Raw genomic sequence first — 26,185 nt, 5'->3', positions numbered from 1 at the left:
GGGGATGCTTCTCAGTAGCTGGCCCTGGAAGGCTTGTAAAGCTAAAGGGGAGAATGAATGCATCAAAAACATGACATCACTTTGCAGAAATCTGTTTCACTTGGACATTAAATTGTTTTTTTGTTGCATTTTTCATTGTCAAGCCAAATTATATTGACTATGACTGATTTATAAAATCCAAGAAAGGGCCAAACATCCAAGGAGGGTGACATTTTTTTATAGACACTGTATGTGCTCAGGTTCTACTGATTTCCTTATTCTTAAGATCTGTGCTTATATAACTTTATTTATAATGTCAAACTAATTTATGAAGACAAGAGACATGGAGAACTGTCTGAGAGCAGAGAGACCAGATCAGCATGATGTGTAACACCTCAGTCCTGGTTCAACAGCATGCATTGGAAACACATGTGGTGGAAAACACATACCAAAATCTCAACCATGCTCTAGGACTTTAAACACTCTGACACACGGTGGATAAGAGTTAAATCACTAAACCATATAGAAAGGTGTTTTCTGTCTCCTCAGAATGACCCAGTGTGATGCACTTTAATTCCAGCTATATGGGAGAGCTTTGTACACCAGAGGGTTCCCTCATGTTGCAGTGATCCCCACAAACAAACATGATTCTGTTTGATTTCATTGTGCTGAGCTAATCTATACCAGGCAGCTTTGGATGTTTTCTCACTGATATTTTTCAGGATTCAGAAAGCAAACACACGGCCGAATGTTGTTCTAACAACAAGCTGCAAAACAAGAACAATGCTGTGCCCAGCTGCAACTTATTACTTATTCTGCATCTATCCAATCTCTATTTACAGATTCTACACATGTAGAATCCGTACACAGGGGTGGTGATTTTTCACCATGTGAAATGTTCTGGTTTCTGTTTGTAGTACATTTGTAGTCCGAGCTGTATCGACTGATCACGCATCAGCAGGCTTTGCTGAATACAGATTTCAACGCTCAGTGTTGTCAACAACAGAACTCCAGCTCCCATCCCATGTTGTTATCATTATTATGATTATTTGACTTTGTGAACAGATATCTTATTCAAAGTGCAGCAAACAAAACATGATAAATCCATTATAATTTATCCTTTAAATTAGTTTCTTCTTCAGGCTTAAAGTGACTGCTGCGTGCTGAATCACTTACTCATATACAGACCCATCAGATGAACAGGACTACTCTGGGAATAACAGAAAGAACAGCCTTTACATTGTAGTCTTAAACACCTCACAAAAAGGAAATCCTGCCCAGAGATTCCAAAATTGGTCTCCATCTCCTGACATTTCTAAACTTTTTCTCCATTTCTTTTTCCAATTTCCAACTTGCTGACAGGGCTGCCAATTTATGGAATAAAACTGTCACAGCTGTGTTCGATAAGCAAAGAATTGAGGCATGCTGAAACATTCAACTATAACAGATAAGATTTATTCCTTGCATATCTATGAATAAATCTTCAAGCCTGTAAAGAAACCATGGAAGTACTCATTTTTCTTTAGTTCTACTACTTAAGGTACAGTGTATAATATTCAGAAGGATTTAGCCTAGTATATTTGGTAAAAATTGAGTAAATTATATCTAAGTATGTCTGAATACAATTTTCTGCTCCAGGTAATAAAGAAGCTGAACCAAAGGGAACTACAGATAGCTGAGCAGCATAAACACCAGTGCAGCAGCCAGGACAATGACAATGGTCAGGGCCGAGCACTGAGTTCTAACGTACTTTGATGAGTAAGTAAATCTACCTTTGACCAATTTTTAGATGAAGTGGAACTGTAGAAATGCATGGATCATAAGGGCTGATTGCAAGACCACAATCTCACTTCCCTGCAGAAAGGTGTTCATGCTCGGGGCGTCCTGGCTAATCATCAGCAGCACTGTGGGAAGAGCGATCATTGAGAGGAGGGCCCTACTGCACTATCCACGGTGGACGCGTTTATTTTTCTTTGGGAATACTCCAAAGAAATCAAGATGATTGGATTTTGCTGTTTTAGAGAAGGTTACAGTTGAGATCATCAGTTTATGAGGACTTGTATGGAACAATTGATGGTACGACTCAATTTTCATTTGTAATGCAGGGTTTTAACGAAGTGCCAAGTTGTCAGTGGACGATGGTATTTGGCTGTTGCAAACTGCAAAGTTAGCAGCTAATGTGCTAACGAGCTAACTTAGAGCTAACGGTGCTTATGGGAAGCTAAACTGCCTGCATGTGTTTAAGGAAAACACTGGTGACTATGTTTCTACTGTCTCAATTATTGTCATTATAGTCCGATTTGGAAATAAAAAAGTGATTCCAGTGTCGCTTTAGTGCATGCATGGAGATGAATCACAGCATTTCTGTTTTAATGTTTTATGGTTCTTAAATGCAGATTATTGGTCCCATCTATTGGTAACAGATGGGAGTAGTTCTAAATAGATGAAATTCTTGATGACCGCTGGTCATTTTGGCAGGAAACAAAGTTTGGTTTAAACTGTGTTTAGTCCTTTGGATATATAAAAATAACTGTTTTCATCAACTTAAAACTAGTCTTTTATTCACACAGAAGGAAGCTTGCCCTCCACGGACCACACCATCCTGAACCACCATATTTCTACATTACCACAGAGGGTACCAAATAAGAGGTCCCATTTTAGTGACTAAAACGGAATTGTCTAGTTTTCAATAGACTAAAACTAGACTAAAACTCAAAAACATTTTAGTCTAGCTTTAGTCTATTGAAAGTCCTCACATTTTAGTCTTTACTTTAAGTCTAAGCATTTATTTTCTTGCCTGAATCTGGTACCAAATCATAGTAGTGTGTTCTATGCACTCTGTCAAACCTGGGGTCCCTGCTTTCTACAGCTGAGAGGCAAAATAGCTACAGATGCATTAAATTTTGACAGATTTACCCACAGTGAAGAAATATCATGGATTTTGAGTGTCCGACGAAAACTACATTATATTTTTGTCCGTTTTAGCCATCAAAGATCTATTTTTGGCTAGTCTTAGTCTAGTCTTTCTTATGGAAAAGGCTGTTGACAAACTTTTTAAGTCAGAGTTTTAGTTGATAAAATTAACACTGATGTGCAGATCTACGTATATTTTAAGGATTTTGTAAACATTACTTTGATTTCAGCATTAATCTCATCAGATGACCATGGTTTTATTTCAAATTAAACCGATTGTATGGATATATTTCCACAAAACTGGGCAAAAAATACAATTTAAAAACAATTAAAAATATTCTTTGTTTTTTGAAGACATCTCGCAAACCCCTCTCAGTGTCTCGAGACCCCCCAGGGGGTCCTGACCCCCACTTCGGGTACCATGGAATTTGGTAACAAAGCTAAAAATGCTGGATTGGTGCAATATCAGAACAATCCAACACAAACTAGTTCATACTCAGCAGCATAAAGCAGATTGGACATTTGGCATAGTAAACATGATTTTTAATTACACTTGTGCATCTTGGTCTGAGGTAAGCTAAAAAGTCAGACTTTAAATCATTTTGTATAAAACAATAATTAAAGATTTAAACTGCAAAAAAACTACATCCTTGCATTAACGAAGCTACCAAATGTAACTACCTCTATCCTTTAAAAACTCGATGTTAAACATGTCTGTGAGTACTTAAAAGCACCAGCTGACAGTGATGGATGAGCCGGGGGAGACTGTGCTTTGAGGGCTTGCCCTTAAACTGCCTTTCACACATACAGCACTCACACACACCCAGTTAGTATAACCTGCATCTATTTTCCTGCATATTCCCAAGCTCCTGTCATCTTCAGCCTGATTTTCTGTCTGCTCTGGAATAAATAAACTCTTAGCGGGATCAGTGCAGAGGAGGGAACCCAGAAACAGGTAATCTTTCCACCACACAGACAGAAGTGAGCGACAGAGGATGGGTTTACATGCAGCAGTCACAGCTGGAAGAAAAGAAAACAAAACAGAAGAGAAATGACAGTTTCATGCTTGACAGATGAGTGCTTAAAGTAAAAGAACACAAAGAACAGAAATGTGATCAATTTTTTTTTTTAAACACAAATAAACACAAGAAGTGAAGTGCAAAAGAAAACTGAGAAAAGTGCAGTGCCAGTTGTTAGGAAGACTGAAAACTTTGCAGTCTCGGGAAACTAATGGTCTTCTTGATTACACAGCTGTTGGAGCTCGATACCAAATTAGAGCCAGTGATAGCCTCGAACAAGAGTCAAGTGTAGATGGAGGGCGTCAATATTGAGCATGAGAGCCATAAACTCTTGTGGAAGTGGATTAAAAAAAAACAAAAAAAAAAACACTGCAATGAGCGCATCACCTCAGCCTGACCAACACACTGCTCCTCCTTCTAATGCAACACCACTATTTGAATAAAAACACTAAAGTTTTATTAGTAGCTCCTCATCTGTGTAGAAAAACATGGCGGAAGTCTCTGGATCAAGCAGCAAGGAGAAGAACATACTGTAAACAATATTTATAAACCAATCAGATGTTCAAACTGGTATTTGCAGGGTTTTAATTAGTTTCTACTGTGGCGCTTAATACTTAAAACGCTATTACTACTCTCACAGCAATCATAAGCCAGATGCTGCACGATGAGAGTCGATAAATCAAACAAGACGACAGGATTATCTCAAAAACATGGCTACAAAGTCAACAATCACTGCCACAATTACACATCCACAGACCTCTTCAGGCTTAGCAGTCCTCGAAAACAATTCCATTAACCTAATTAAAAAACACAACATATTTACAATGAAATGCAATGTGTGCTTCCCTCCTTTAAGGCAACTGACAGACACTCAACCAAGAATTCAAAGTTACGTAGGTTTTGTTCTAAATGTCTGATCAATGTAAAAAAAAAAAAAGTGAGAAAAAAAAAAAGTGAGAAAAAGTGCAACTTCTTCTGAGCATTCCAGCATAAACAGGAACATTTATTCTCTATCTTTTCTTAGACAGATATTCAATGTTAAATTCTGACATGGCACGTGTGTTTCTCTCTAATTTCACCCTCTATGCAATAAACAAGAAAATCTTTCATAGATTTCATTTTGTCTGGGCCATTTGAGAAAGATGTTGAGTTTTAAAGTGCTGTGTGTGGGTTAAAGCTCCTGTGAGGAATTTTTAAAAAGTAATGAAATGGTCTGAAATGAATACTGATGTCAATATAAGACCTGCATAAGTAATTGAGGCCAACAACAAAGGGTATGCATTTTGAGTTCTTTGTTCTACATGAAAAACTAGAAAAGCACTCGGAAAGCGCAGACCTCTGCCATTAACCCTACCTCTCAATAGTAGAGAATCCTTTAAAAAATTCCTGGATCCATACGGTGATCCGGATCAGTCACAAAATCTAATCAGTTCTTCCTTATGCCATTTCTGACATTTCCTGAAAATTTCATCAAAATCCGTCTATAACTTTTTGAGTTATGTTGCTAACAAACTAACAAACTAACCGACAAACCCTGCTGATCACATAACCTCCTTGGCGGAGGTAATAATATGATATTTTTAAAAACACTGCTTTAATATTCAAAGTATTGGGGTAGTTATAATTAACAGGAGCATAATCTATCATAACTAATGTATCTCGGTATATGTTTGTGTTAGCTACGTTAGTTATGTAGCTACATTACCTATGCTGGACACATAGTTAATGTTTCTACGTAAGCCAATGTAGCCAATTTACTTTAAGCTAAAGCTAAAACGTTAAAGTGAATCACAGTTTGCACAACTACCTCTAAAATGGGTCTAACTTTAGCAAATGTAGCATAATCTAACATAGCTTTGTTTGCTTTAGCTAAGTTAGTTATGTAGCTACGTTACTTATGCTAGACACGTAGTTAACATAACTACGTAAGCCAACATAGCTATATTAGCTTTATGTAAAGCTAGCAGGTTAAAGCTTGCCAAAGCTCGCACAACTACCTCTAAACTGGGTCTAGCTTTAGTCAATGTAGCATAATCTAACATAGCTAATCTAGCTTTGTTTGCTTTTGCTTTAGCTAAGTTAGTTATGTAGCTACGTTACGTATGCTAGACACGTAGTTAACATTACTATGTAAGCCAATGTAGCTACATTCGCTTTAGGTAAAGCTAACAGGTCAAAGCGAGCCAAAGTTCACAAAATACCTCTAAACTGGGTCTAGCTTTAGTAAATGTAGCATAATCTAACATAGCTAATTCAGCTTTGTTTGCTATTGCTTTAGCTACATTAGTTATGTATCTACATTACCTATGTAGTTATGTTACCTTTAGTTTAAGCTACGTTAGAGTGTTTTCTTTTTTCCTGTAAGCAGACTGTTATGTCTTCTTTACTTAAAATTCTATAATTAAGTTCTGAGGTTTTGAGTTTTAGTTTTTAAGTTTACCTAAACTCTTACCCAAACCCTAACCAGAAGTTGTATTCAAATTATTCTTAAAGTTTTAGTGTGTATTACCATTCTGACAAAGGCAACATCTCAATGTAGTGGTCTGCAACGGTGGGTATCTGAGGTCTTTGGTCAGCAGCGAGACTACTTTGTTTTGGGCATTTGGATACCAAGTGGGAATCATTAACTCTTTGTGTGGATGCATTCACACTGTCTAAATTGCAAAAAAAAACTTAAAAATCGCCAACAGTTTTGTGCAATTAAGGCAGTGTGATTCATTTCTCTCCATCGAACCTTTCTCATGAAATAAACTGACATTATTGTAAAGTTCCGGTAATTTCCATCATGGCAAATGGAAATTGGTAAAAGCTGAAAGTTCCTCACAGGAGCTTTAAGAAAAATTCTTGAACATGAAGTGTGGAGATTTGAGCTGCCCTTTTACAGACATAATCTGCCACCAACAACACAGCTTTTCTTTCCCCATCTGGCCCTAACTAAACCTTTAAACTCTCGTGTGGAGAGGGTTTCTGTGCATTAACAGCTGAAAATCTGAGCACCATCATCATCACTGAAGGCCTGGCACGCATCTTCATCTGCCTCCTCATCCAGCTGCAGGCTGCCAAAAGAAAACTTGTTCCTAGGAATCGGAGAGGAGGAGTTAGCCTCCACTTGGTTACCAAACACAAGGGAGCTGCTGCAGTTCCCCCTGTTACCCTCCACCTCTGACTCACTGGACTCTGAACCACTTGTGGTGGAACAGTCATTCATTTGAACCCCTCCCATCTGTGGGGCGCCTGCCTGTCCTAAACGTTTCTGCCCCAGACTGGATCTAGGCCTGCCTGGTGCAGACAGCCCATTCGCCACCATGCGGCGCTCTAGAGCAGCCATACGTTCAGCCCGGGACAGGACAGGACGGGATTCTTGCCCTGAGGAGGAGGGCACCCCCTGGTTTGGGTTTGTGTCCGGGTGGTATCGTACTCTATGGGGTTTGTGTGAGCGGTGGGAGCGGCTGGGGAGAGGAGAGTATCTGCCCTCATCGCTGTGAGGAGGAGCACAGCTGTAGCCGTTGTGCTCAGCATAATTTTGGGGGTTTGACTGATGGTGAGGGTCCATGGGGGGGCTGGCAACGACACTCCTTGGACCTACTTGCTGGACTGTTAGAGGGCTGCTGCAGTGCCTCTCTCTGAAATGAACAGGATCCATCACAGTATTATGAACAGGACTTTGGTTCAGTCTTTGGTATGATTGGTTGGGAGGTTCTGTAAACTCAGGACTCATGTTGAGGGACTGTCTAGAAGAAGGGGACTCTCTGTACCTCATCCTACCTAAAAAGTGTTCTTGCTGCACCGGCAGAGGCCCATTTATGCTCCCTGTCCCAGAGCCACGACGGAGCAAAGCTTGCTCCCTAAAATTGTGGTTCATTCTTAAAGCCTGGTCCCTGCCCAGGCTGTTTTCACTATCTACATCCCTGCAGTCAATGTAAGGGATGGGAGAGGAGCTTCCTCGAGAAGCCCAAAATATTGGACCTGTGCTCAGTTGATCCGGCTGAGTCTGTCTTGTTGAGCCTCTTCTCTCCTCCGTCCTGGACGCAGAGCCCCGTCTGTCTCTGTCATCGTGGCCGTTTCTCTGGTGAACCGGGCTAAACCTTGGAGTCCGTGAAGCCGAGGGATCCTCCGCGCTTACCAACGCTGACTCTGTCCAGTGACGCCGATGAGGAGAGTCTACCCTGGGAGCACCATGCTGACAAATAAAGACACATTATTAGAGCATTTTATTTATGGAAATAAATTCTTGAGTAGTGATGCTTAATAAAAACTTGTGTATAAACAATTTTTTTTTAATCTAATTATTTCTACATCCTTTCTTTTAAACCCATAACCAGTGTTGCTGGGTATGTTTTAGATGAGCTGCAGAAACAGACTTTTCCTACATTTTTTTCATATTGAGAAACAAAGAATAAGAGGTGTTGTCCTTTGTCCAGAAAGGCCATCAAAACTGACACAAACCTTGCATACAGTCCCGATTAAAAATATTCAACCCCTTGGATATTTAACCTGTTCATTTAATTTATCAATAAATCATGGTTAAAAGAAGAGAGATAAAAGAGATAAAAACGCAAAACAGAAAATCACAATAGGGCTGTTAAGATAAAGATAAATCACATTCATCACAATTAACTACAATCCACAAATTTTTTTTTTGTTTGTTTTTTGCACTAATCTCATGCTTTATTGTCTCTGCATCATCATGTCTAATGAAGGGAAGCTTCTGGTGCACAGACATGAGCACCTTTGAACTTTTTTTTGTTAAAAAAAAGTGCAATTATATTGACCATGATTGATTAATAAAAACAATAAAAGGGTAAAACATCAAAGGGGTGAATGATTTTTACAGGCACTGTATCTGAAGTTAGAGAACCTAAACTGAAAAGTACAAATCGTTCAAAGTCCCAGTTGCAGTTTAGAAGGAAATGATCCTCAAAAAATGAAACTGCTTTTCATTTCTAGTTTCAAATTTGTTCTGCATTTATATGGTAATGTTCTGGCTGAGCCACAAAAATAACTGAAAAGGCATGGCTTTTGACTAGAGCCATAACCGGCATGTGGAAATCTCTACTTTAAGTAGGAACAATGAATGAAAACTGTGTTGTTTTTAAAAGTGAACTCATGATCATAACTGTTCAAGCACCTAAAATGCAGTTGTGTAAACAAACATTTAAAACTCAGATTAAATCTAAATGTGGTTTACATCAGCAGTCATGGAAATGCCTGTGGTCCAGGAAAAGTACTTAGAAGTAGTTTGCAAAGAGTAAAATCTAAGAACATATGGCTGTAAGTGCAGGAATCCGTAAGGTGACATGATATGTGCAGGGAAAAAAGTAAACTGTAGATGAACAGAAAAACTCACTTCTGTTGGCACTTCATGGTGGCGAGGAGAAGGCAATGGCGACAGGCGGCTGTTGTGTTGAACCCGACTGTTATGTTGGACCCGGCTGTGTTTCCTGGCAGACAGGATGTTGAAGGTCAGCGTTATAAACTCATAGCTCTCTTGCTTTCACCAAATATGTCAAACATGTCAGCAGCCTTTTACCTTTCAAAGGGGATCTTCTTAAACTCAGACTCCCTCACATAATCAATCACCTGCTTCTGTGTGCGGCCGCTGCAGAGACAAGAACAGCAGAGATAATAATGAGCTATTCTGGGGGCGCTGTAGTAGACTGTTAAGTGATGAGGAGACACTGCTGTGTGACAGAGAGCTTCGTTATCATGAAGACTCTCTCTCTCTCTCTTTCTCACTGTACCTGAATCTGAAGGAGGAGCCTCGGGTGAAGAGCACAGGCTTTGGCTTGGGCTTGGGCTCCTCAAAGAGGCGGAAGAAGGCGTGGTATTCAACACAGATCTTCCAGAAAACTTTACAGCAGTCTCTGCTGGCCATCAGAAACTCCAGAGTGTCCTGATATGAACTCTAAGAAGAGAAGCATACACAGGTTATGTAAAACATCAGACACTGAGGGGTTTTAAACAGTCAGGGGTAGAACTTACATTGAGATCTGGTCTCAGCTTTATAAGGAAACGTTTCCTTTTGAAGCTCAGTTTACGCACTTTTGACCAGTTAAAGGCGTTAATCCGCGTGTGGCCCTGCAGTTAAGAGGAAAAATAAACAAAAATCAAACTTCTATTCCACAGAAGTGAACTTAATCCAAATGCTTCTGTTTCTAAAACCAACTACTACCTTCAGTGACTGACCTGAAACACCAGGACACCCGTATGTGCCACGGCTAAGCTTAACCTCGTGCCTTCACGATCCTTGGCTGGGTGGAGGCGAATCCCGTACATCTCCAGCCTGCGTGCCACTTCTAATAACTGATAGTCTGATTCAGCTGGTGTTTGACCTCTGACAATACAAAAAAAAACGCAGAAAAACATGTTAAAAAGATGCTTTTGACACGTATTCTTTAAAATCTGATGAGTAATCTCGCAAAAAGACTCCCTAAAAATGCTTCTTGTGAGCGAATACTAGGTTGAAAAGCTAACAACTGACATAACTGTTCCATATGCTTTCAGAGTTGTCCACAAATGATTAAGGATAAACAAACTGCTGCACTGAGTGGCATTTAAGTTCACTGCCCGTGGACACGTACATTGTGGTTCATTTGAGTTAATCCCATATAGATGATCCTGCTGCTGTAAATACTCCCTTAAGCAACAAATGTGTCGTAATCTGCGGCTGAAAATAGCCCTCAACAAATGCACCATTTAATTATGTTTAAATCACATTTACCATAACATACAGAGCGCAGCTGTTTTATAAAGTAATGGAGCCTTTAAACAAAACAAATGGCTTATATTTTTAATGGGATTTTAATGATTTAGGCATAATTGAGGGTTTGGCTGAAAGCCACAGAGAAGACAAAGAGTAATGGATGGGCTTCCTCAGTCTTCTGGTTCATGCTTTTTTTGAGATTATATTGCCTTTATCTGATAGGACAGCTGAAAAGAGACAGGAAACATGGGCAGAGAGAGTGAGTAAGGACATGCATCAATCATGCGTCAGGATCCGGATTTGACCCTACGACCAGTGCATTGAGGACTACAGCCTCTGTTTTTGGGCACCTACGCAACCAACGGAGCTAAAACAATGGCCGAGAATAACTGTTCTAAGGATATTAATTAAGATCATTTTAAAAGTCCTGTGTGGAAGTTTCCATTCGTGTCAATTTTGGCATCCTTTGTGGAAAAAGCAAAACGTCTGATCTTGCTACCTCTGCTTATCTTTTCCACACTGCAGGCAGTATGGATTTGTCTTTCAAAAAGCAAATGTGCCACTAGAGAATCTCTGAACTGCAATCAGTATTCGTCATTGTCTGATTGACACTACAGGCTAATGGGGATGGATGTAAATTCTTTGTTATTCTGGTAAAACCGTTGGTTAAAGGGATACTTCAACATTTTGGGAAATTCAACCATTGCCATAATTCCTATAGTCTTAATAATAGGTTTTTTTTCTTTAGTTGTCGATGCAAGCTGTTTTTAGATCTGGGGGGGACCGATATACCAGCTGCACAGCTATTGCTATGTTAGCAGACGGTATTTTTTGCTTTCCCTCATCAAACTCATCAAATACACAATCCAACAACTCCAAAACTCTCTCATGGACAAGTTGTGACCTGCACATTCACCATGCTTTGAAATAATCATGGAACATTATGAGACGGAGATGTTTTAAAGTTAAATACAAAGCCAGAACTACCCTCCAGACATGGCTGCTGCACTGTCACTCCGCCCAGTGGTTTACTCAAGAAATTGTTCAGAGTATTTGCTTCATGCGTTGTAATGTTACATAATTATACGTTATTATTTTATAGCGTGGTGAATGTGTAGGTCACAACTTGTCCACGAGAGTGTTTTGGAGTTGTTGGATTGTGTATTTGATGAGTGTGATGAGGGAAAGCAAAAAATACCATCTGCTAACATAGCGATAGCTGTGCAGCTGGTATATCAGTCCTCCCAGATCTAGAAACAGCTTGCACTGACAACTAAAGGAAACAAACCTATTACTAAGACTATAGGAATTATGGCAACATGCAAATTTGTCAATATGTTGAAGTAACCCTTTAATATCTGTCACATCATTTCTTGGTCTATAACAGAGGTGTCCAAACTTTTTCCACTGAGGGCCACATACAGATATACTTGTGCATCTCAAAAAATTAGAATATCATGAAAAAGTTCAATATTTTTTGTCACTCTTTTCTGAAAGTGAAATGCATATATCATATAGACTCGTTACACATAGAGTGAAATATTTCAAGCCTTTATTTCTTGAAATGTTGGTGATTATGGCTTACAGATAAGAAAACACATAATTCAGTGTCTCAAAATTAGAATATTGTGAAAAAGGTCAGTATTGGAAAGTCATGGTGTCACACCTTAATCAGCTAATTATCTCAAAACACCTGCAAAGGTTTTATTGAGCCTTTAAATGGTCTCTCAGTCTGGGTCAGTAGGCTACACAATCATGGGGAGGACTGCAGACTTGACAGATGTCCAGAAGACAGTCATTGACACCCTCCACAAGGAGGGCAAGCCACAAAAGGTCATTGCTAAAGAAGCTGGTTGTTCACAGAGTGCTGTATCTAAGCATATTCATAGAAAGTTGAGTGGAAGGAGAAAGTGTGGTAGGAAAAGGTGCACCAGCATAAGAGAGAACCACAGCCTTGAGAGGACTGCCAAGCAAAATCCATTCAAGAATTTGGAGCTTCACAAGGAGTGGACTGAATCTGGAGTCAGTGCATCAAGAGCCACTATGCACAGATGAATCCTAGACATGGGCTACAAATGTGCCATTCCTCGTGTCAATCCACCCCTGAACCAGAGACAACGTCAGAAGCACCTTACCTGGGCTGTGGAGAAAAGGAACTGGACTGTTGCTCAGTGGTCCAAAGTCCTCTTTTCAGATGAAAGTAAATTTTTAATATCATTTGGAAATCAAGGTCCCAGAGTCTGGAGGAAGAGTGAAGAGGCACAGGATCCCTGCTGCTTGAAGTCCAGTGTGAAGTTTCCACCGTCAATGATGATTTGGGCTGCCATGGCATCTGCTGGTGTTGGTCCACTGTGTTTTCTGAAGTCTACAGTCAACGCAGCCATCTACCAGGACATTTTAGAGACCTTCATGCTTCCTTCTGCTGACAAGCTCTATGGAGATGCTGATTTCATTTTCCAGCAGGACTCGGCACCTGCCCACACTGCCAAAGGCACCAAAAGCTGGTTCAATGACCATGGTGTTATTGTGCTTGACTGGCCAGCAAACTGGCCTGACCTGAACTCCATAGAGGATCTATGAGATATTGTCAAGAGGAAGATGAGAGACACCAGGCCCAACAATGCAGATGACCTGAAGGCCGCTATCAAAGCAACCTGGGCTTCCATTACACCTGAGCAGTGCCACAGGCTGATCGCCTCCATGCCACGGCGCATTGATGCAGTAATTCATACAAAAGAAGGCCCAACCAAGTATTGAAGGCATAGAAATGAACATATTTTTCAGAAGCCTTACATTTCTGTTGAAAATATCTTAGTCTAATTGATCTTATGTAATATTCTAATTTTTTGAGACACTGAATTTTGGGTTTTCTTATCTGTAAGCCATAATCATCAACATTTCAAAAAATTAAGGCTTGAAATATTTCACTCTATGTGTAATGAGTCTATATAATACATGGGTTTCACTTTCAGAAAGGAGTGACAAAAAATATTGAACTTTTTCATGCTATTCTAATTTTTTGAGATGCACTAGTATATAAGGATGTTGGGGCCACTTTAATATCCTCAAGGCAAATTTATGACATCAATTAAGTCAAAAGCACAATGAAGGAGGAGCTGGGGTGGAGGAGGGTTGCAAGAGCAGCTTGCAGAGACAGCAGCAGAGCATGGCCAGGCAACGGTAGTTTATAAAAGGTAGCATGAGAGCAAATGGCCAATAGCATGCTCAAAGCAAATCAGCTGGCCGTCAGCTGATAAAAGGCTTGCATTAGGTCAGCTGATGGGAACAAAGCTTGACTCCGTGGCCTGCCTGAAATAATATTTGATTTAATGGCTGACAAGGCAAACAGACAACAGTTTCCATGTTTTTTGGATACAAATCAGGTATCTGGGGGCCCTGTTTGGCTCTAGCTACCTCTGGCTCAGCCTCTGAAATATTATTGGTACTGCTATTTGCTGACAAACTCATCAGGGAGTTGAAAAAAAAAGATATCACTATTTTGATTTCCAATATTTTTGCCATTTTTTTTACCACCACAAAAAAAAAATGCATCAATAAACTCTTGTAGTCAAAATGTTTGTTTACAGAATTAGCATGGTAGCACCGTCTTGTGCTGAAACTATTAAATATAATACTGGTACAGTTTCTCTTTCAATTCCACAGAGAAACTGTACCCATGTGTTACGCTGTATAGCATGGCTTCCTGGCCCCTGCAACCAGCGAGTCCTTCTTGAAGGAAACCAGTCACTAAAATCACAGAAGGATAATGCCATTTCTACAGCTAGGTACCTCATACAGCCCAGCTTAGAAAATACTGAAATATCCCTTTAAAGTTCAGTAGCCTAATGCTTACCTTAACCCTTTGGACAGTTTTAGCATATATTTCAATTAACACAGACTTGAGAGAACACATTTTCATATAGAATCTGTAAATAATAAATTTTTATGTTAATTTTTTTCTCTAGCATGCTGTGCATCATTTTGTCTGTTACCCCTACTACTCACTTTTGAAAATTTAATTTACCTCAGATGTTTTCAAACCATTTTCAAAGCCAGAGCAATCTTTCATTTTTATAATTGTAATGGGATGTGCCTTGTCCACCATGACAGGTACCACATGTTTACCGTTGCTGCAGAAACACCAGATATTATCTTCCAGGTTTAAACATTTGACTCTAGAAGCACAGACAGCAGTGTTCATTATCCTTTAAAGGAAATTTTTAGACAAAATAAATTAAATCCTTACTTATCATCCTACTGTCTGTCACACTAATTGAGGTGAAAGAGCAGGTCGGAGTGCACGCAGGTTTCTCATGTTTATCTAAGTTTTTTTGGAGCAGAGCTGGAAGGTCCGGAGGGGGTTGCAATGTTAACTAACTTTCCTAATTCTTATCGGTGGATAAGGCATCCTGTTTCCTGTGTGTGGTTTTTAATAAGAGATTTGACTCAGCACAGCGCCTGGCCAGAAGAACTGCAGTCACAGTTATCAACAAGGGAAAGCCTTAGAGAGCAAAGAGCAGGTCACAGGGAGCAGGAAATTTAATGGAGCCCATTTATGCTGTAACAATGCCCACTGTGTGTCGACCGCTGGCAAAGCCCACAACAAGGTGGGAGATGAGGGTTGCCAGAGCTGAGCTTGTATTCAAATTCATGCACCGATGAGGGAATATTAAGAAGAAGAGTGGGAGGTGATCTTAAAAAATCTAGTTATTTACTCCTTATATGTTAAACTTTTAAGCTAGAGGCAAAAACAAGAGAAAATCTTGAGCTAAAATCAATCTACAAATCTGTGCTTTTAACCTACTATCTCAGCTCACAACATCCCTGCATCCCTGTGAGTTATTTGTTGTTTTAACAGGAGAATTCACTGTAATAGCGTGTTGATAGAGTAGTGAACAGACTCATATCTACTTCTACCCAGAGGCTGTAAAACAGCCTACAAAGGCTAGCTTTTCTACGTTGATGGATGATAACAGCAAACAGAGCACCGTGTAGAAAGAACCCATTCACTCCACCGACGTTTTTCCTGAATGTGTTACCTGTGTAATGAAACTTCACAGCAGGGCACGCACACAGGTCTGAAACAACCTTTCCTGTTCACTCGTGAACAGAATGATTGTTCCGTCATGGCTGTAGCGACAGAGCTGAAGGAAACATGCATTGAATTGAGGAATTCTTTATTCAAAGACCACTCCAGCAAAAACTCACATGTTCTTTGAGTGGAACTCCATGATCTTGTCAATCAGGGGCATCTGATCAGGGATGTAAGTGTTGTTGAGGAGGTGTGACCGGCAGTAGCTCTCTTCAAAGTCTCCAATCTCAGCTGAAGAAAAAGGAAAAGGGAGACCATGTTATTATACATGGCTATGAAAGAGTATTTGCCATCCAAACTTACCTGGACCTATGTGAAAAAGTAATCCCCCCCTTGTTAAATCATGAATTAACTGTGATTAACCACATTTCCTGGAAAGCTGAGTGAAATTTCACCAGCCCTGATTACAACCAGACCTGTTGAATAAAGAAATTACCCTCCTGCATCCCTCAAAAAAGTGCTACACCCATGTCCCTAAGGGTAAAAAATACCCTCTGATAAAGACTGTCATAAATAATTTATGTATTAATGTATCATTCCAATTTTATTTGTATAAATACTATTAGTAACTTCAGTCCTCACCATGTATAATGAAATTGATTTTTTTGGGGGGGTGGAATTATTTAAGCCCAGGAGTGTCAAAGATTAGTATAACGATTGATTTTTAACTATTACAATTTTTTGTGTAGTGTCAGATTGTATAAAAAGTGTAACATCCATGTCCCTAAGGTTTTTGCATAGGTATGTAAATTTTATATACTGTGCTTAATTTTTGTAATGTATATATGCCTGTCTATATTTTTCTTATGTAGAAAATAAAATAAAAATTTGATCACAAAAAAATCCATATCCCTAAGGGTATAAAATACCCTCCAATAAAGACTGATGTAGAAAATGTATGTATTAATGTATCATTCAAATTTTATTTGTATAAATATTGCTAGTTAAGTCTTAAGTCCTCACCATGTAAGATGAATATTCATTCTTTTTCAAAATTTTAACCCCTTAAATGCCAGTTTTTGTGATTAGTACTTGATTATTTTTCAATCCGCTAAGGACCCAGGAGGGTTGAATAGATCCTGTCTGACAAGGTGAAGTAGGCTAAAAGATCTCAAACCCATCATGCAGAACAGATTAGAAACAAGACATCTATCAGTCAGGAAAGGGTTACAAAGCAATTTCTGAGGCTTTGAACTCCAGCCAATCATGCTGAGAGCCATTGCCCACAAATGGGGAAAACTCAGAACAGTGTTAAACCTTCCCAGGAGTGGCTTACTGTTTCTCATAGGGCTAGGTAGGTTTGGATAGGTTTTTTTCCCTTAATGAATTAAATCATCGTTAATAAATTGCATTTTGAATGAAGTCAGTTTATCTTTGACTACTTTCAAAACTTCCTGGATGATCTGAAACATCTAAATATGGCAAATATGCAAAAAAAGAAGAAGAAGAAGTCAGTTGTGGGTCAAATACTTTTCACAGCACAGAATGTGTGGTGTGAAAATAAGTGTCATGATATGAAGTGAAACATTATGTGTCTTAATAAGTTTGCAGAAAAATTTGAAAGGTTGTATTACAGTCCCTTGTACTTTCTTATCCTGTTTTGAGGGACAAACACTGTTGCTTCTAAAGATATTGACATATTCATTATTCTCTTGACTGCATTTGAGGATTGTGCAGGTTCTATGTTTGCTAAAACATATGCAGAGAGTAAATGCACCACCAGCTGCCCTGCAGACAGAGTAAGTAGCATCTGTGTGTGCTTGTGCTATGATGTGCATTTGAAGTGGATGTTCTGCATTTATTTGGGGGGAAAATGTTCCTTTTTTGTACAGATGAACCTTTCTGAAAAAACAGTCTGATCCTCCAACAATAGCACTAAAGGCTACAAGCAAATGGGAGTAAAAATTTCCTGAGGGACAACCATTCAGTCCCTACCCAACCAACATACTGAATTTTATTTATTTCATTGACTATTAACATACAGAGTGCATACAATTTTATTGTTTTATGTAATTAATCTGATTTTTTTCTCATTATACATTGATAAATTGTGGAATTATTTAACGTGTAAATTAATATTATGTGTAAATATTCAATGCCATTGTTTTTTTTTTGGTACACTGCTTCAGCAGTAACGGATCTGTTCATGAATAAAGCAAACTGAAAATGAAATTGAAAATTTACTGTCTGCTGAGAGTTGGTAGTAACTGTGCCACAGTATTTACAACAGGTGCCACTGCTAACTTTCAGTTTCACTTCTGCAAATCCTCGACTGCACAATAAATTTCAAGACAGTCTGGCCGCTCATCTGCTATCCTATCGCACTCCTGAGAAAATCATGTATTATGTAAAAGAGGGACAACAGCTCTTCCAAAAGGTCTGTGCACTAGAATATATCCCCAAGAGTGGGAGCTGAATTAGAATCATGATTTAGAACCATGTGGTTTTAGCCATCGCCCCCTTTTCTCCATCTCTCTCTTTCTCTCTCTATGTTATGACTCTACCTGATTGTAATGATATTAAAATTGTTTTTTTTTTATCGTTGTTGTTGTTGTTTGTACTTCCTTGCACTGGGCCTGGGAGGGTACGGGAGGGGCTGTGTGAGAATCAGCTCTGCTGGTGTTGCCAGAATGTTGCTTTCACTAATAGTTTGCCATCTGAAGCCGATCTGCTGTTTAAATGAACCACAATAAAAACATAAAGTAATTAAAAAAAAAAAAAAAAAAAACATCAGGCCACTCATTGCTCATCTCTGACGGCCATTCTTACAGACCGCACACCTCATAGAAGAAGAAGAAAGAGGTGGATGGCAACCACATATAAACACCAACGAAGAAAAAGAAGAAGTGAAGTCGTTAGTCGTAGACTTCACATGTAACGGTTCTAACAAACAGCACACCCAACAGCTTCCTTCTTCTTCTTCTATTACCAGTACTTAGGTTCCGTCTGAGATATGCGGTGTCTCACATAACCAGTCTGCTGAAGGGCCGTTTGAGATAGACGGTCCACAGCCAGAACCTTCTCATAAATTTATGATTACGCCTTTACTCCTGACCTGAGACGCCAGATGGATTTGTTTCACCCGTCCATCTGGAAAACCTTAAATACTAAGCGTTTGGGAAAGGGTAGAGGATTTGAAGCGTGATTGGATGAACGTTCTGGTTGTCACATCTTTACGGGCCAATCAGAGCAACAAAACATGTGACGTAGCTATGATCGAGGTCCGCGTGCGCAGCTACCGAGGACTAACACAAACCATGGTGACTGTAGACATGTCAGTACACGACTTTTGTGGTTTTTGAAAAGAAAACAACTCACTGCTGTTCTTTGTTCTTCTTTAAATGACCAAATGTCGCCAAGTTCTGATTAAACTGAAGCATCCACGCTAATGTCTTCCGCCATAACAGCACCGGCCTCTTGTTGCTGCTTGCTTACGTCATGACTGGGGCTGCGCCCGAAAGAACTGGCCCTTGTCGCTGATTGGTCCTGTCACTCTCTAACCGGGCCAGTTCAGACGGGAGCTTTGCAAGATGGATGTGCCAGTGAAAAACACGGAAACAGGCCTATCCATCTGCTTTGCAAGGTTACCTAACTCCACTAACAGACATAATACAGGAGCAAACTGCAGCTTTGTGGATTGAACCTTTGGCCACTTTGGAACTGATGTGCAATTTATGGAGCTAATTATTCCAATATTTATGAATTCCTTCCACAAATTAAAACAAATCTCTCTTCAACAAGGATAGACATTAATGTTCTTCATATTCCTCATAGCACAAGTCAATAGACAAATGGTAAAGAAAATCAGAATTTTCTGTAATTTTTTTTTGTTTAATCTTCACTATAATCAATCTGCCATGATGTAATTTAAGTGTTTTGGGACAAAGGCAATGATCTGATCAGTTTGGTCTCTCTAACTCAAGCACACAGCCACGAGGAACTCACACTGGATGATGTGGGAGACCATCAGTGCGGCGCTGCTGTCATTGCAGGTCAGACGCCCACAGGAAATGTCCTGTTTGATCTGGAGGGCGAACAGGTACCTAAACAGGACACAGGACATAAACACAAACAGATCAGGGGGAGGAAGTGAGGTGTTCATCAGCACTGGAGACACATCCATTGGCATTTGAAATCAAACAATCTATTCAGTTGCTGCTCTAGTTTGACGCAACGTAAGCTGACTCGATTAACTTCACACAAAGCTTCTAAAAAAGTCGGCACGGGTTGATGCTATGGATCCAGTTATTATAGACCAGAGGGAAGTATTTTGTTTAATATTGAGCGACTGTCTCGTGTTACACTGCTGCTTCTCTCACGGCCAACACAAAATAAGAGTTTTAACACAGCAGCTCCAAACATTTTATTCTGGATGAATACATTATTTTACTTTGCACACAGAAACAAAATTATTTCACAAAAACTACCTTGGAATATCATTAGCCCCCCTGATGCTAATGTTCAGTTGTGTCTCGTTTTTGCTAGATAACAGCCAAAGTCATTTGTTTTATTTATGTCTCCTGAGGAATCACAGCCCGTTCTTCTTTATCTCTCTTTTATCTATCATTCTTTCTAGTCTACCAGATGAACGTCCATGTTGTTATAATGTATGGAACAAATGTAGATGCTGTTCTGCCTTCCTTACTGTACATGTATGTGATGTTTTTTAGCACAACATGTAATCATATAATATTACCTTTATATTGCATGTATTCCTACATTTTTTTCAACCAAAGATGTGCATGTGCAGCCTTCTATTGGAAATGTGCTTGAGGAAGTTATCTCACAAATTCAAAGTGATTTATTGATTCTTATTGTTATTATTGCATTCAGTGAAGCGAGCTACAGTGTAACCAAGCATCTAAAGTATGTGTGAGGCCTCCGCCAAGAACAACAGCACACACACAGGTGTGTCAGACTGATATTGCTTTCTGCATGGCTGTTATTTCTCCTCTTTGACAGTGAAAACATGCAAGCCGCTCCACAACATGAGAACAGGAACCAGAAAATCATTACTCCATGCTAATCTCCCCACGTCTAAATCAGGAACATGGCAGCGGCGACATGTGAATTGGAAAATAAATCTTTTTGTATCAGGGGCACATGTTTCATTTATGCCTCTCTAGCCATTTACATCGCTATAAAATATAAAAATGCCACCTGGAAAGCATATTTGATTTAGCAATAACATAAATTCTTCAATAGAAAGCCGTTCACCTTGTTAGTTCCTCCAGGAGCTGGGCATGATCTGGAGGGAAGAACTTCACGGCAAACCTCAGGATGGTATGCTTTGGCCCTGTGGGATATAAACCATTTATCAGCAACTCAAAACAACACTCAGGTGCCAGTTTATCAGGTAGAGCGAGAAGAAATCTGGCTACCATCTCAACAAAACAAACAGTCCTTGCTATTATGCAACTTAATCTGACAACCAAAACCAGAAGTAAAAAATAAATCATCTTCTCTATGAACAGATCCAAACAAAAACTGTAAGACTGCTGCGTTACACTACAGTATTTCTAACTAGGATGACTGAATTAGTAGCAACTAAATGCATATGCAAGCTTTTTTCATAGATTACATTAAAACGGGCGAAGAAAATTTCTGCCCTGTCTTGATTTTAACAGCTAATTTTAACAAATTAAGTTCGTTCATGCAGGACATAGTAGTCATATGTCAGCCGTGATTAGCTGATGGCCAGCTGATTCCTATTATGGCCTCCCAACTCCCACAGCCAATCACACCTCTCTCTCTCTCTCAACAGAGTGTTATATCAAAATATGACGTTCTTCTCACTAATGCCTGCTTATATTAATGCTGATGCACCACGCTGCTGCTGGCAATGCCTAACATCCTCCACCCCAGCAACCTTCTTTATAGCAGAAAGTTTGTTGCGCCCTCATATTCAGACTCATGCTACTCTGGATTAATTGCTTTTGAACTAATTTTATTATATTCTAGGGATACAGGATATTATCAGTCTGGTATCAGTATCAGTATTAGCTAAGAAGGCAAATATCGGTATCGGCAGATATAAAAATTTCTGCTCATATTTACATCTGATATTTTGGCTGTGAATATCAGCGTGTATCGACTGTAAAATGTGGCCATATATACTAATAAATTATTGGTTTTAGGCTGGACCAACAGACCTAGGTCAGTTGAGGTCTTATTCTTTATTTATCCTCATTCTTTAAACTTAAAAGGTGTTTTAAGAAAAAAAAAAAGTTTCTTTTTTCATCTTAAAACCTTAAACTGTGTGCAAACGACTGAATATTTACTTATGTAAAGCAGTGGTACACCAATTTGGCCTTTTTACCTGTTTTCATCACTTTTTTCCAACAATTTTGCCAATTTTAACACATTTTTGTCAGTTCTAAACCCCTCCCTACACTTTTTTCTGCCTTTTTTTTGCCACTTTTAAACCAATTTTACCCCTTTCCACCTATTGTTGACTCTGTTGACCTATTATTGCTATTATTAACCACTTTTTATGCCAATTTTTGCCCGTTTCACTATTAATGCTAATTTTTGTGTATTTTCGGCTTCAGTTAACCCATTTTTGCCAGTTTAAACCAATTTTTGCCACTTTTTAATCTTCTTTTACTACTTCTTATGCCTTTTATTGCAACTTTATCCCATATTGCCACCAGTTTTTGCTTATTTTTTGCCACTTTTATCTAATTTTATCCACCCATTTTCATCCTTTTAAATTTAATTCAAATTTAATTCAAAATTTTAAGAAGGCAATTTGCTACAGTATAAAAGAATAAAAAAATATTTATTTGATTAAAGTTGTTATTTTTCAGGGTAAATATAAAATATGGATATCACAGCTTAACTTAACAATTGACAATGATTTTGCTGACTTCCATGGAGAGCCTTGTCTTAACATGACTATTCTTGAATGTGCATTGCTGTGTTCATCCACCTTCAGGTAGAGTGGGGGTCCTGGTCTCTGACACTTTTATTTTGGGGGTCGCTGGCTGAAAAGGTTGAGAGCCCCTGATGTAAAACATATTCAAATATCTTCACTGATATCGGTATCGGCTAAAATGAATCTGTAAATATCAGCATAAATCCACCACTGTACATCCCTATTGTATTCAGTATGCTTTGTCATAAATGAGTCTATCTATATAAATGTGTCTGAAGGTTTCTAGCCATGTGCTCCCTGGGAAGTCAGAGCATGCTGCTAGACTAACCCAGGAAGCATCTTTTTCACAGAGCCTTCTCTACCAAGTAAAGCTGTACATGCATTACGCAATAAAATGGTTCAATGTATGACGAGAGCGTCCCTGACTGAAATTCCAGGATAAAATAGAACTGAAAAGATGATTTAAAAAGATCCAACAACTTACGTCGGAGCTGCTTGATAATGGGTTTGATATGGTCCAACCAAACCTGCAGAAAAAGAGATTAAAAGCCATAAATTTGTCACATAGGTCTAAAGAAAATTGATTCTGTAGAAGGAGATGCTTCAGTGAAAATGATTCTCATCATCACTTACTATCATCTTTTGATGGTTCTGAAACTCCAGGCCAAAGTAGTCACCCTCGATGAGGTTCATGTGAGAGCACACCAGGTCAAACAGCATCTTGCCTGAAGCTTTTTGCTGTGAACAAAAGGAAAGAATACTGGTTAGAATTACTCTTGTCTTGGCATTTTAAGGCCATATTTACTGCAAAGTTTTGATGTCAGCTATTCAATCAGAGCAACGTTTTTAATTATTTATACATTTTTGCCACATAAAGCAAAAGTAACAAAAACAGCAGCTTTGTGACTTCCTTTGGAAGTTAAATTCTAATGAATACACTGCAAAAACTTAAGTCTTAGCTGATGTATCATTCTAATTCCTAGTCAAGCATCTATATACACTCAATATAAGTCGTACTGACCAGACAAACCCAAATAAGTTCCTTTTTTGACTCAAGATATTATAAGGTAAAAATATGGCCTGTGCAAAAACGAAGCCATGAGGTTAAAGGAATTGCCTGCAGAGCTCAGGGACAGGACTGTTGCAAGGCGCAGATCTAGAGATTGCTGCAAAAACATTTCTGCATCACTTAAAGTTCCCAAGAGCACAAGGACCACCATAATCCTCGAATGGAAGAAGTTTGACACAACCAGGACTCTACTAATAGCGGGGTTCTTGGCCAAAGTGAGCAATCAGGGCCTGAGTAAGAGAGGTGCCAAAAACCTGATGGTCACTGACTGAGCTCCAGAGAGCCTGTGTGGAGATGGGACAAAGTTCCAGGAGGACAACCATCACTGCAGCCCTCCACTGATCTGGGCCTTATGGCAGAGCAGCAAGCAAAAACGTTGCCTCAGTGCAAAATGCAGAAAAGCTCACTTGGCGTTTTCAAAAAGCACCTGAGGGACTCTTAGACTTGATGAAACCAAGATTCTCTGGTCTGGTAAAACAAAGATTGAACTGTTTGGCCTCAATTCTAAATGTTATGGCTGGAGGAAAGCAGGTGTTGCTCATCACCCGCCCAATACCATCCTGACAGGGAAGTATGGTGAGGGCAGCATCATGCTGTGGGGGAGTTTTGTAGCATCAGGGACCAGGAGACTGGTCAGAGATAGAGATATCATCAATGCAAACCTGTTCTACAGCACTCAGGACCTCAGACTTGGCTACACCTGCCAACATAACAATGACTCTGAGCACACAGCCAAGACAACACATAGCTTAGGGATGACTCTTTGAATGTCCTCAAGTGGCCCAGCCAGAACCCTGAGTTGGACCCTATGGAACATCTCTGCAGAGACCTGAAAATGGCTGTCTCCCAACAGTCCCCATTCAACCTGAGCTTGAGAAGATTTGCAAAGGAGAAAGGCTGAAAATCCCCCTGTCCAAGTGTGCAAAGCTTGTTGCGTCATTTTCAAATAGATTTGAGGCTGTAATTACTTGAAAGGAGAAATCCAAAATTTGTGTCTTAACACTCTAGATATGTTGGAATATGGTTTACATGTGACTGAATTTTGGATTTAGATGATTAGAAAGGATTTTTTACCTCTTTCCTCGCTTGGTTTAAAATACACGGACTGGTGATGTCATGGGAAAGGACCCCAACCCTCTAACACTACAATATAAAATCACAGAGAAGTTCATCTCAGTACAGTCTGTTGTTAGCTGATGCCACTGCCTAAAAGAAAGTTCACAGTGAGTTAGATGATGTTTTTATGTTCCTTGTGAGGTAAATTTGCCAAATCTATCAGCCACAGTGGACTATGGATCATTTAAGGCAGTGTTACTCAACCCTGCTCCACCAAAGAACCAAGTTGTTTAAAAATATATTTGCAAGAGCCACAATCTAAGTGGTGAAAAGCGTCAATTAAAATAAGTTAAAGATGGCAAAAATGGGTAAGAAGAAACCAAATAATGAGTTAAAAGTGGCAAAAAAGTTGCCTAGAGATGTTTTATTTGACTGAAATTTGACTTGGGGGTTTATAACACAGTGACCTGTTGTACAACAAACTTAAACACAGATTTATTTTTTCACTTAACAGGCTCTTTAATAAATGTGAAAAAAATATTTGTTTTGGGACTGTAGCATCAGGCTGTAACATAAAAAAATAGCAAAAATATGAAGGGGGTCTGAATACTTTTTGAATGCACTGTATGTAAAATAAAACCCTGGCTTCAGGCCAAAACCTTGTATCTCCATTTTTCATGATTCAATTTTTTTTTTTCTATAAATCAGTGTTATTAGTCACCTTTTATATCTGTCAGTGTTGAAAACATGCTGACTATGACTATTCAGTTGCAAATTGATTGACAAATGGAGATTTTTTTTTCATCCTCTGAGATGTGGGTATTTTGGAGATACAAGGTTTTGGCCTGATGCCAGCAAAAAAGTCATTTGGACAAGAAATTGGACAAAAATGATCAACAGGTTTGTAGTTTTTGCAGTGTAGAGGCCAAATTTGTGTAAATTCCTTGGCTTTCCTCCCTCCTTAAATCCGTCCCAGCTGGCCACAGAAAACTTCTCCTGCTCCAGAGGGGGGCCGGACTTCATCTTTGATCTGTATTTTCAGTATCATTGCTGTCACTGATGACGGACCAGCCGCCTTTGAGCCTGATACGGTATCAGGATGTGATACCCTGACCACCTCTCTTCACATGTACTGTCTGCATAACTGCTTTGAGGACGGACTGTGACAACACAAAAGAAAACAAGCGCATCTTTTAGAGGAAGAAATGTTCCCATGGAAGGTCAAGTAAATGTCAGGGATTTCCACGGAAACACTGCTGCGGTTAGAGACGCCCCAAGGAGACACAGCGAGAGGCTTTCTGCATGGCTGATTCCTCGTGACTGGTCTGCAGCAGTGCAGAACGTATCACAGCTACAGAATGAGAGTGTTTATAGTAGTGGTTAGGCATTCAGAGCTGCCTGTGAGTACATTTCAAAGAGGCGGTTTCCCCTCTAAAGGACAGAGAAACACTAGGACAAGAATTACAGTTGAACTGGG

General features: G+C 39.4%; 1 protein-coding gene across 3 annotated transcripts in view; it reads right to left on the bottom strand.

The window, feature by feature from the left end:
• LOC121522737 (FERM, ARHGEF and pleckstrin domain-containing protein 1) overlaps positions 1 to 26,185 on the bottom strand; it is a 117,330-nt gene that overhangs the window by 31,145 nt on the left and 60,000 nt on the right. For all 3 annotated transcript variants that reach the window (XM_041807368.1, XM_041807369.1, XM_041807370.1), the window contains 11 exons: positions 23,217 to 23,321; positions 23,068 to 23,110; positions 20,924 to 21,002; positions 19,652 to 19,749; positions 15,823 to 15,937; positions 10,098 to 10,245; positions 9,894 to 9,989; positions 9,653 to 9,816; positions 9,442 to 9,510; positions 9,259 to 9,352; positions 7,878 to 8,091 (listed from right to left, as the gene is read on the bottom strand). In XM_041807368.1, coding sequence (XP_041663302.1) covers positions 7,878 to 8,091; positions 9,259 to 9,352; positions 9,442 to 9,510; positions 9,653 to 9,816; positions 9,894 to 9,989; positions 10,098 to 10,245; positions 15,823 to 15,937; positions 19,652 to 19,749; positions 20,924 to 21,002; positions 23,068 to 23,110; positions 23,217 to 23,321 — 1,225 coding nt within the window. The remainder of the gene's footprint in view (positions 1 to 7,877; positions 8,092 to 9,258; positions 9,353 to 9,441; positions 9,511 to 9,652; positions 9,817 to 9,893; positions 9,990 to 10,097; positions 10,246 to 15,822; positions 15,938 to 19,651; positions 19,750 to 20,923; positions 21,003 to 23,067; positions 23,111 to 23,216; positions 23,322 to 26,185) is intronic.

This window comes from Cheilinus undulatus, linkage group 15 (assembly GCF_018320785.1).
Source record: "Cheilinus undulatus linkage group 15, ASM1832078v1, whole genome shotgun sequence".
Classification (NCBI taxonomy): domain Eukaryota; kingdom Metazoa; phylum Chordata; class Actinopteri; order Labriformes; family Labridae; genus Cheilinus; species Cheilinus undulatus.
The sequence above is the reverse complement of the archived record's forward strand: the minus strand, read 5'-3'. Positions and strand labels throughout refer to the sequence as shown.